We start from the raw sequence: 10,995 nt of genomic DNA, 5'->3' as shown, positions 1-10,995 counted from the left end.
CAACCTTATGAAACGATGGTTGTCCCAACTGTCCAACCCACTATCTAATTGGCTGTTACTCCGTGGAAAGCAACAAATTTGTTCGTGCCGACGTAAATATACTACAAAACTCACGTAAATATTTAAATAGCATCTTATATTTTAGTAATTTTGCGATTAAAACTCTGACACATCTTTGAGCTCTTTTATAATTCGAGACTCCTCTAATTTGCCTGTAACCTTTAAAACTAACTATTTTTTAATTCTAGATTATGATTTATTCAACTGGAAGAAGTTACAAAACGACTAATAGGACACTTTCTAGCCCAAGCCACATTAACTAAATTTATCAAAATACCCTTAGAATAAATGTTGTCTAAGAAGCCTGGATTTTGTGATGGCAATTTAGGTACAAATATTTTAAAAGTATAATTAAACAAAGACAGTTTTTTTTTATATGCTATATTAATATATATCGATCTAATTCAAAAACTGTTTGTTTAGTTTAGTGTACCAAATCTGAAAATTAATATTTTAAAATATTAATTAAATTTAGATGAAATTTTTTAGCATTTGCTTAGATCAGTTGGATGTCAAAAGACTGCATCTAGCTATTTATTTTTTTAGATACAATATCTAATATATATATATATATAACTAAAATTAACTAATTTATTAGGTATTAATTAGTGTAGGTGAACCCAATGCATATCACGATACGCAAAAACAAAACAAAGGGTCAGATTATAAATGGCACTAATCTAACGGCTCCAAATTGAGCGCATACGGTAAACTCCCGAGCCACGTGCCGTTTGAACAACCGTACGACCTATTTCACGAGGAAGAAAAGAAACTCGTCTCTTTCACTTAAACCATGAGCTAATTGAACTGTGCCTACTCTATTAGGCAATTTAGGACTTTTTGGAGTCCTCGTAAGTTTTCAAATCTTCTACAAAGAGATTGACATTTAAAAAAATAAAAATAAAAATCTCGAAAAATCTTTGACCACTTATACTTATTTATATATTTAAATATATATTCGAAATAGAAAGCTCTGGAATCTACTAACTTAATGCCCTAATGCTTATATTATGGATTGTGAGTTAACAAGGGCGAGAGTTCACGTGATTCATTTATGCTGCAATGGTGGGGAGTTGCATGAGAATGAAATGGTTAAAACTATTTGGGAGTGGCAGCTGGAACCACACGAACGATGTGTTTCAAATGGAGGAGTTAAATGTTTGGTTGAGAGTTGAGACGTCCAATGCGGTCCCCAGCTAGCAGCTGGTACGTGAAACGGGTGGCAAACTTAATCTGTGGACTGGAAAGAGGATCATTTTTATCTCCCCTTCCTTTTTAGATTTTACTTTATCCCACCAATAATGCAGTTGAAATTAGTGTTTTAATTTTTAATTAGTCATGAGTTTAGAGCTTGAATGGACTACTGCATTGATTGTGATTTATTATCATGCTATTCTTTCATACTCTTCTATTTATGTCGATGTTTTATACTAATTATCTCCTAAGCTAGTTAGAAAGAAATGTTATTTCAGATATTTTTTTGAATATTAAGAGAGAGAAATATATTTAAATTAGACTCTCTCTTGATTTTGAACCATATTTGAATCTTTGAAAAATAAGAGAAAAGAAATGAATTCGATTGTTTTTTATTTATAATTTATCTAAACTTTATAGCACGTCAAAAATAATTATCACACTAATTTTCTAAATTACAAGTAAATATTAGACTACTCTACTTTAGACAGAAATTCAATTTAAAAAAAAAAATCTCGAATACCCTTCTAAATTTCTATGTTATTATAAAATGAAGTAAGAAAGTATTCAATTTCTCGTATATCACAGTAATAACTTTATTTTCTTTTCTTCTTTAATATTATTTTTTAAAATAAAAAAGAGTCATTTTAGTGAAGCTAAATACTTCGATGAACTCAGTCTCAAAGTGAAGGAGGTCATATGCCCACAGAATAGCAATCAACAGTAAAAACTGTTGGTAATTTATTAGCGGGGCCACAAAAATAATAGAGGCTGCACTTACTCCGTCGTTAATTAGCGTTAGCGTTAGCATCAGCGTCAGCGCCGACGTTCAATCCCTTCGGTCTCACCTCCTCCCCCCTTCATCGAACTTTCCCTCTCCCTCCTTTAACATGCCATCAAATTAGTCCCAACTCCCAATGCTATAAATAGAACAAAACCTCTCATTTCTCTACACAAACTACCTGCTATATATAATATATAATACATCTCTCTCCTCTGTTTCACCTCTTGTTTGTTGCACATTGCTCTAATGGTGTCTCCTGTAAGCGAGGAACAAAACTACGGGCTTCTTTCTAGGATGGCAACCAACGATGGCCACGGCGAGAACTCCTGCTACTTCGACGGGTGGAAGGCGTACGAGAATGATCCATTCCACCCGACTCTCAATCCTGGGGGTGTTATCCAAATGGGATTAGGCGAAAACCAAGTGAGTGATACCGCAATGTACCACGTATTTATATGATCCACGGAAATAATTATCCTTGTTCCAACGTATAACTAGAACTGTTTTTGGTTTCTTTTTATTCTTCAACAGCTGTGCCTGGATATGTTACAAGAATGGATTGAGAAGCACCCGGAGGCTTCGATTTGCACTGCAGAAGGCGCGTCCGAGTTCAAGAGGATTGCAAATTTCCAAGACTATCACGGTCTGCCGGAATTTAGGCAGGTAATAGATCTCTGCAGTCGTCGTCGTTGTTGTCGTGGAATAATGTATGATTGTAATGGATAATGGCTAACGGTGTGATTTTTTTTTATAATTTTTTTATTTCCTTTCTAGGCCATTGCTAACTTTATGGGGAAAGTGAGAGGAGGAAGAGTTAAGTTCGACGCGGATCGCGTAGTGATGAGCGGCGGAGCCACCGGAGCTCAGGAAATACTCGCCTTTTGTTTAGCTGATCCCGGCGATGCCTTCCTTATTCCGACGCCGTACTATCCAGCGTACGAATCTACTTAGTCTCTTTTTTTCTTGCGTGTATACCCCTGAAAAGCTTCTTATTGATGTGGATATCCTTTTAAATTCCGAATTTTGCAAGTATACCCCTCAAAATTAGTTTAACTAACAACTTTGTCGCCTTTTCCAGATTTGATCGCGATTTCAGATGGAGGACAGGAGTGCAGCTTCTCCCCATCCACTGCAGCAGCTCCAACGGCTTCAAGGTCACAGAAGCGGCCCTCGAGTCCGCCTACGAGGAGGCGCAAATGGCAAATATTAGAGTTAAAGGGGTGTTAATTGCCAACCCATCAAATCCACTAGGCACAACCATGGACGAACGCACACTAACAACCCTGCTCACCTTCACCAACAGGAAGAGGATCCATCTAGTCTGCGACGAGATCTTCGCCGGCACCGTCTTCGACGAACCTAAGTTCACCAGCATCACTGAGATGATAACCCAAGACGACCCAACCTACGACAGAGACCTCATTCACATCGCTTGCAGCCTCTCCAAGGACCTCGGCCTACCGGGATTTCGCATCGGCATCGTCTACTCCTACAACGACACGGTGGTTAATTGCGCACGTAGAATGTCCAGCTTTGGACTCGTGTCGTCGCAAACGCAGTGGCTGATCGCTTCGATGCTGTCCGACGAAGAGTTCACGCATAGACTCCTATCGGAGAGCGCGAAAAGGCTATCGGAGAGGCACGCGATCTTCACCTCTGGGATTGGTAGAGATGGAATCCAGTGCTTGACGAGCAACGCTGGGCTGTTTTGCTGGATGGATTTGCGTAAACTACTGAAGGAAGATACAGTTGAGAGAGAGCTTGAGTTGTGGAAAACCATTGTGGAGGATGTGAAGCTAAACGTCTCGCCTGGTTCGTCGTTTCACTGCGGCGAGCCGGGTTGGTTCAGGGTGTGTTTTGCAAATTTGGACCACGAAACTTTAGAGGAAGCTCTGAGGAGGATTAGGAGGTTCATGGAAGAGAGGAGGAGGAAGACGATCAAGAGGAGACGGGAGGAGATGCCTCCGTTGAGTTTGCCAAGGACGCGTGAGGACATGAGCATGGGTTCTTGCTTGCCGTCACCTCATTCGCCACTGGTTCGTGCCACCTCGTGAGCTCAAATGTTGGAGCGATGGCTAATTCCATACGAACCAATTATATAAACAGATTAAATTCTTTATTTATTTTTTATTTTATTTTTCTAGTACAAAAGGAGGGATGGAGATGTAATTAGAAGAATATATAATTGTAATTAAGGGTGAAGTACCCAATGGGGGGCATATTTGCGGTCCTAAATTCGTAAATTTTTGTTTATTCCCTTAAATTTTAAAAATGATTTCATATGCTCTTTCTAAATAAATATGTATGATTAAAATTTTAGACTCCGTCCTATTTGTAAGTAATAAGTCGAAGTAGAGAAAAAAGATCTTTGACTTGACTGACATGTAACAGCGCATGGATTGAGCTTTTCTCTTTCGTGCATGTAAGCATGTTTGATGTTAATATTTATTTTCTACGAGAACTAAGAAAAATAAAAGAAAAGAGACGGGTGGGAAACGCAAAACACCTTAATAACATTGAGCCCATTTTTTTCTCCCCCCTCTCGGGGGACCACCCATATAAAATATCTAATGGAATGAAGGCAATTCCCATTCATAAGTTCTAGATAAGGTCAGGGTATATATGAAGAAAGAAATAAATAGAAAAACAATAGCACCAAACTGCAAGAGCTTAGAAAAGAATGGAGACTCTTCTCCACCAAGTAGGATTACCATCACCCGCCCAAATCGCAAGAGCATCCTCATGGAATAAAGGAAGCCCAAAGCTCATTAACCTTGCAAGTCCACTCCATTATAGAAGAACGAGAGTGTTGCAAGCCCAAGGAAGAGGATTTGGAACAACAATCTCAGAGAAGAACAGAAGGGCAAAAGGAGAAGGTGAAATGAATGGTAACAATAGCAGCAATGAAGATGATGAGATACCTGAAGTGGTATTCAATAGGATGATCCGCCGAATACTCGTCGTCGTCGGAACTCCGATGGCTTCCGGCATTGGACTCCTCTACGTGCTAAGTTCACTCAGACAAATGCATGTGTTGGAGGTTCCTGGGTGGCTGCCGTTCGTAACAATCCTCCTCTCTTTTGGCACATCAGCCTTTGGAATTGCTTATGGGACGTTGTCTACTAGTTGGGATCCAAACAAGGAGGGGTCTTTTCTTGGATGGGAAGAAGCTCAAAAGAACTGGCCTGAGCTGTGGAAGGATGAGGATGAGAAGAGATGATTCAAAAGTATAAATGTTGTTGAAATGTTTTGGATGGTATATGTTTGATAGCTTATACTGTTTGCTTCTTTCTTTTTTCTGTTCATATAGATATTACTCTATCCAGAAAAAAAAAATCTCCTAATGATCACTAGTTCACTTTTTCAAAATTTGGACACCATATTTGATGATTTTAGCTTGCGGAATAAAATGAGTCACTAAAGACGGCATAATTAAGAACTAAGATGCAATGAAATGTACTGGGATAAGGATCCACAGTGAATAGGAAGGTCAAGATGAAATAACATAGACATGGTGGTAGATTTTCCTCCATAAAAATGAAAAAGAAAGCACCGAAATCATTGCACAATGTTCCAGTTTAATAGAAATTGGACGTCACAAAACTGGTACATGATGAGGGTGCAAGACCCCTTCACTGAAATATCCAAATAAGATACTCTACAAAGTTACTAAGATAAGAAACAGACAAACATCATTAGCAGTCGGTGCATTTGAAGCATTTTGTCACACACTAATAACTAATCAAGCCACCTAGTGATTCCATCTTCTTCGCTCACAGCTGCAAGAATCTCAATGCGGACATCCAAGACAGCCTACAATAAATTTAAGTATACAACCATTAGAAAAGAGTCAAAAATAAAGCATAAAGAACCCAAAAGCAGCAAAAGAAAAAACTCTATCCAAATTATTAGGATCATAGTGAACCTTATTTAGCCAATGAATCTGGTGAGTAAGCCTTTTTTTCTGTAGACATAGCATTAGGGTCTCCTTAGCCTGAGTTATCCACGTTTCTTTATAATTACATATTTTTAATGTTCAAATATTCAGAGTTCAGTGACCTGTGCTCCCTTAGAACAAAATGCAAATCAACAAGCCCCAACAGGAGAATTACATACGAAGTTTATCAGACGCTTATTTGGCATGCCTGAGCATCACTGGTCATTCTGGACAGTTCATGGCAAACACGAAATAATAGCCAAAGCATATTTGCCTCGTGTAACTATATTCAGATTCTTTCCCGTCTTTAGAGTCCCTTATCTTGACTATGCATTTGATAGCATGAAAGTAGGTGTAATGAAAGTAAATTAGTTTGTTCTAACTCACTGCCTGAAACAAGACTAAATATGTATTTCAAAACAATATTGCATGTAGCTTGTTGCAAGTTGTATAATTAGAAGGCCTATCTAAAGAACTGATTGCATGTGGAAGAACAATGAGGTCACAAGTAGCAGCAATATTGTGGGTTGCACAAGAGTAAGCTTGTAAGGTTTGAAGAAGTTGTAGTACAATCACTTAAAAATTGAAAGTCTTCATTAAATTTAGCATTTTTGTCAATCAAAAGATACATTAAAGTTTGCCCTCACAATAGTGCCAATAATCAAATGTTGTACCCAATGCATGAGGCTCCCACATATGCGAGGCCTGGGAGGTGGGGAAGATGTAACAGTGTCATATTGCTTGAGATGCTGCTTCTTTATTTTGAAAACATGACCACATGATGCACTATTACAGTCCTTACAGTTACACTAACTAGTGTCCAGCGCAATGAATACATAACAAAGTAAATTAAGAAAATCATCTGTTCACAGATGGAAAGAAATGGACATACCAAAGGATTTCGGCAATTCACAAGTCTACATTCTTGTAGGGCGGAACCTTCCAGCATCCAACTCTCCCACACATCAAAAGTATGACTTGCAAACACAAACTCCATTCGCCTATTAATCTGGTATCAAATAAGATAAAATATAATAATTATAAATTAGGCTAATATATACTATCTATATACAATGAATTGCCAAGACTTCGAGTTACATAATAATCTGTCAGTAAAGACTTATTCCAACAAACTTGCATAATTATTCCAGAGCATAATAAAGAAAGTCATAGTGTCAGATCTGGAATTTCAAAACTCACTAAGGTTGCGTCTAGGAAGTCAGTGATTAATATATGCCAAATCTGGAATGTTGTAGCATGCAACAAGGCAGAGAACAAGAGAAACATTGCTTTAGCTAATAAATAACACCGTTGAGGGAAGCACAAATAGAGAATCCATCTAATAACAAGAAAAGCCTTCATATGAGCCCAATCAAATTAGCCAATTATTTAGCTAATGAATAACCGGCCTCGACAATCCCTCCTAACTTCTAGCAACATTCAACAATAGGATCATATATATATATATATATATATATATATATATATATATATATATATATATATATATATATGAAAGCAAAGCTAAATGTTCTAACCTGCAGTAGTTTCCCACCAGCAGCAAAAGAACGCAATCCTAGCGTATCCTGAAAAATGAAGACATATGTATCAGTTGCTAATAGCAATAACATTTTTCTCAGCTCAAAATTCTGAAGGAGAATGAAAGAAAATAAGCATGACAAAAGTAGAAAGTATCAGACGTCCAGAACAGTACCTTGCTTCTAAAGGTAACAAGGAATTGGGCGGCAGGATCCCTTTTTGTTACATTTGACACAACATCAAGGAACCACCCACCACCAGGAACTCTTTGTCGTGAAACATGAAACCCTGAATGATCTCTTGCACGTAATGCTATAACAAAACCATCCTTCAGCAGCTCACCAAATTTTTTACTAAGCCCTGCATTAGCTGCCACTTGTTTTTCGGGAGTTATTTCCATTGTTGATTCAGCAAGTGAAATCTGTTTGCTTTTTGAATCCTCAGGAGAAGCAAATCGTGAACTGGAACTCATGACCTGGTCCCTGCTGCTTATAGCAGTATCATCATCTCGACGTGAGGTATAATTGCTATCACTTTCTACAGATGACAATGCATCTGACTTCTGCTGTGATCTACGGCGAGCAGGTCTCTTTTTACCCTTCTTTCCAGATCTGCTACGCCTTCCATCGGATCTAGATACAACGTTATGAGACAAACCTGAACTCTGAGAGTCCTTTAACTGTGAGATACCTTTCCTCTTATCATACCCAGAGCTTAAATTGCTTTCATCTGTCTGCTGCTCACCATCACAAATCTGAGAAGGATTTTCTTTTACTCGTTTCAACTGGTCATCTTCACATCCAGCTTCACTTGTTTCTTCATCTTCATCAGAAACAGCATCATTTGGAACAACTCCGTCTAAGAAGAAAGACTGTAGTATTGTGATTGATTTCTCCCTTATCTCCATCCATACTTCTTCACTATAATCGGCACTCCGAGGAAGAATTAAGACATTTGGCATCTCCCTCACCTGAAAGTTAATTAAAGTGTAAACCAGAGATCAAAAGATGGATATGACATGCTCTGAAGTAAATTAAAATACTCAAAGAGGAACTAATGAGCTGATATATGATCATGGCACAAAGTCAGTAATGAAATCAAAAGTGAAAATATGTTTGTATAATCAATAGAGCCGACATAGTGCACCAATAAGAAAATGTGGATCGACCATTGCAAATTAATTGAGCTTTTTGATTAAAAATATATAACCCAAAAACAAGTACTTCAATGAAGGCACAATTTCTTAAATTATAACATTATCTAACAGTGATTCACCATATGCCAAGTGGATCAAGAAAGTAGTTAGGGATGTTAACTGCCAATTATAGCTGTGACATACATATAAAAAGAAAATTAACAAAGAAATAACAAAACTACAATTTGGTACTTTGTGAAAGGGACATGATCTAACTTCTAAGTTCTAAGTGATTATAGGTAATCATATAATTCTTGAGTCTTAATGACCTCATAAGAACATAATTCATACCCTAAGTCTAATGCTCATACCCATGCTTCCATCCACTGTGGACCCTCAGCACCATCTAATGCACAACCAGCTATAGTGCCATCAATCAGGAGCTGTTTGAGAGCACAATCATCTATAAGCTGACAGCTACCTGTGTTGACTATGAATGCCCCTGTGGAAGATCAAGTCCATAGCAAATCAGGCAAATTATACCGAGTACTTTGAAGGCCACAAACTATATTCTGTACAAAAGATGACCAAAGAAAGAAAAGCTAAGTTACTTTGAACTTACCAGGCTTTATATGCTGCAGGCACTCCGCATTAAGTATATGCATTGTGTCATTGGACAGAGAACAATGAAGTGAAACAAGATCGCTTGCTGTCAGTAAATCATTGAGAGTTTCCATTCTCCTAGCAGCAGGAGGAAACGCAATTGAAGGCCGTCTGGTTTTTCCTTTTCCCTTTGCAAAATATTAGAAAAGGGTAGAGTTTAATAATACTAAGATCGAAATTTTCACATGCATATCGTACTAATTGTAAAGAGCTTTAGTTAGTACAAGCATACAAAAATCGTATGTATTAAGTTGTATTCGTTGAACATAGAGTAGTAGCTTCATCCTCCAGTTAAAAAAAGAATTGAGCTTTATGAGCAATTACTACCAAAGCCATCCTAGAGCAAAATCTAAGGTTTCAAACCCTTCTTTTTTTTGCCTTCCCTTCACAAATCTAGCATAATTTTCATAACTGCCCTCCAAAAAACCCTCAGATTCTTGAAAAATCATGCTAAACGCCACCGGTAAAACCACAAATTAGAGATCAGAGCATCCCATACCTCATGCCGCGGATCGAAGTAAAGCACACTCATCCGAAACGCGAGGCTCCTCGTCGCGAGACACCTCGCCGACGCAGACCTCCCAATAATCCCAAGCACGAGCCCCCGGCACCTCCTCATCCCGCGGCACAGCGGCTGGATCGACCCGAGCCACCCCGACGCCGCTGCGGACGAGGAGGAATGCCGCGAGAGGAGATGCGTCCTCCTCAGGAGGCCGAGGAAGAGGGCCATGACGGTATCTGCGACCTCCTCGGCGCGGCCAGCGTCGACGTGGACGAGTCTCAGGCCGAGGTCGGCGGCGAGGGCGGAGTCGACGGCTCGGTCGGCCGACCCGAGGCAGAGAACAAGCTGCCATGGACGGAGGCGGCGCTGGGCGGCGCGGGGGAGAAAGGCGAGGGAGGGGAGGAGGACGGCGGCGGCCGACTCGATGCGGCCGGATGAGAGGAGGGAGAGAGGGACGTGCTCGATGGCGGCGAGGGATGAGAGGGCTTCTTGCTCCAAAGAGGGGTCATCGAGGCAGTTGAGAGCGACGACCAAGGGGATGCCACCCGACGCGGCCGTCGGATTTGGATCGGACGGTGGTCGGGCGGCGGTGGCCTGCATTGCGAGCTTGCGGTTGCTTCCCCCTTCGACTCGTTGCAGACTACGGCTGGATCCAGGGCGTCTTGTTTGGTTCCTTTTCTTATTCGAATTTGTCATTTCACACCCTACCTTTAATGATATTGCAGTCGCGCCCCATATATTTTGCCACTTACAAATTAAATGGACAAATCAGATAGATCAGTGCCTCAAAAATCTAGATGTCGCTTGCCGATATATAAGAAATACTTATTTATAAATTATAACTTACATAAATATTTGTAATTAAATATTTATGTATTTATATTTTAGTAAAATTTTATATAAAATAAGTGTTATACATAAACTTTATTAGAGTATAATAAAATTATGAGCATTTTCTAAACAAAATTTTAGTACAATTAGCATTTTTATTCATAGTTAGTAATCAAACTTAGATTCTTATATAAACTTATTCAAAATAATTATTACATTTTATAATTAAATAATAAATTTGTATTTAAGAATGTGCATAAACTTGTATTTAAGAATGTGCATAAACTTATTTTTAGAAAAACTTTATCCCCGTAACCAAATTTAAGCCTAAGAGTGATTTCCTTCTTTTT

General features: G+C 38.9%; 3 protein-coding genes across 3 annotated transcripts; 2 read left to right on the top strand and 1 right to left on the bottom strand.

Moving 5' to 3' along the window:
- Window positions 1–2,205: 2,205 nt before the first annotated feature.
- On the top strand, window positions 2,206–4,281 carry LOC140793987 (1-aminocyclopropane-1-carboxylate synthase-like). Its single transcript, XM_073145787.1, has 4 exons — window positions 2,206–2,461; window positions 2,570–2,701; window positions 2,813–2,973; window positions 3,117–4,281. Exons 1-4 carry the CDS (start codon window positions 2,285–2,287, stop codon window positions 4,090–4,092), a joined length of 1,446 nt encoding a protein of 481 aa, XP_073001888.1. The 5' UTR covers window positions 2,206–2,284; the 3' UTR covers window positions 4,093–4,281.
- A 395-nt stretch (window positions 4,282–4,676) lies between these two features.
- LOC140793989 (uncharacterized protein PAM68-like) lies at window positions 4,677–5,407 on the top strand. Its single transcript, XM_073145790.1, has one exon. It carries the CDS (start codon window positions 4,719–4,721, stop codon window positions 5,256–5,258), a length of 540 nt encoding a protein of 179 aa, XP_073001891.1. The 5' UTR covers window positions 4,677–4,718; the 3' UTR covers window positions 5,259–5,407.
- A 184-nt stretch (window positions 5,408–5,591) lies between these two features.
- Window positions 5,592–10,535, bottom strand: LOC140793986 (C-terminal binding protein AN). Its single transcript, XM_073145786.1, has 7 exons — window positions 9,812–10,535; window positions 9,272–9,440; window positions 9,021–9,151; window positions 7,690–8,484; window positions 7,514–7,561; window positions 6,868–6,984; window positions 5,592–5,851 (listed from the first exon to the last, which is right to left on the bottom strand). Exons 1-7 carry the CDS (start codon window positions 10,508–10,510, stop codon window positions 5,777–5,779), a joined length of 2,034 nt encoding a protein of 677 aa, XP_073001887.1. The 5' UTR covers window positions 10,511–10,535; the 3' UTR covers window positions 5,592–5,776.
- Window positions 10,536–10,995: the final 460 nt, after the last annotated feature.

The sequence above is a fragment of the Typha latifolia genome, chromosome 8, assembly GCF_019914945.1.
Source record: "Typha latifolia isolate L0001 chromosome 8, TyphaL0001v2, whole genome shotgun sequence".
Classification (NCBI taxonomy): Eukaryota; Viridiplantae; Streptophyta; class Magnoliopsida; order Poales; family Typhaceae; genus Typha; species Typha latifolia.
Note: the sequence above shows the minus strand (reverse complement) of the source record. Positions and strands in the feature narration are given on the sequence as shown.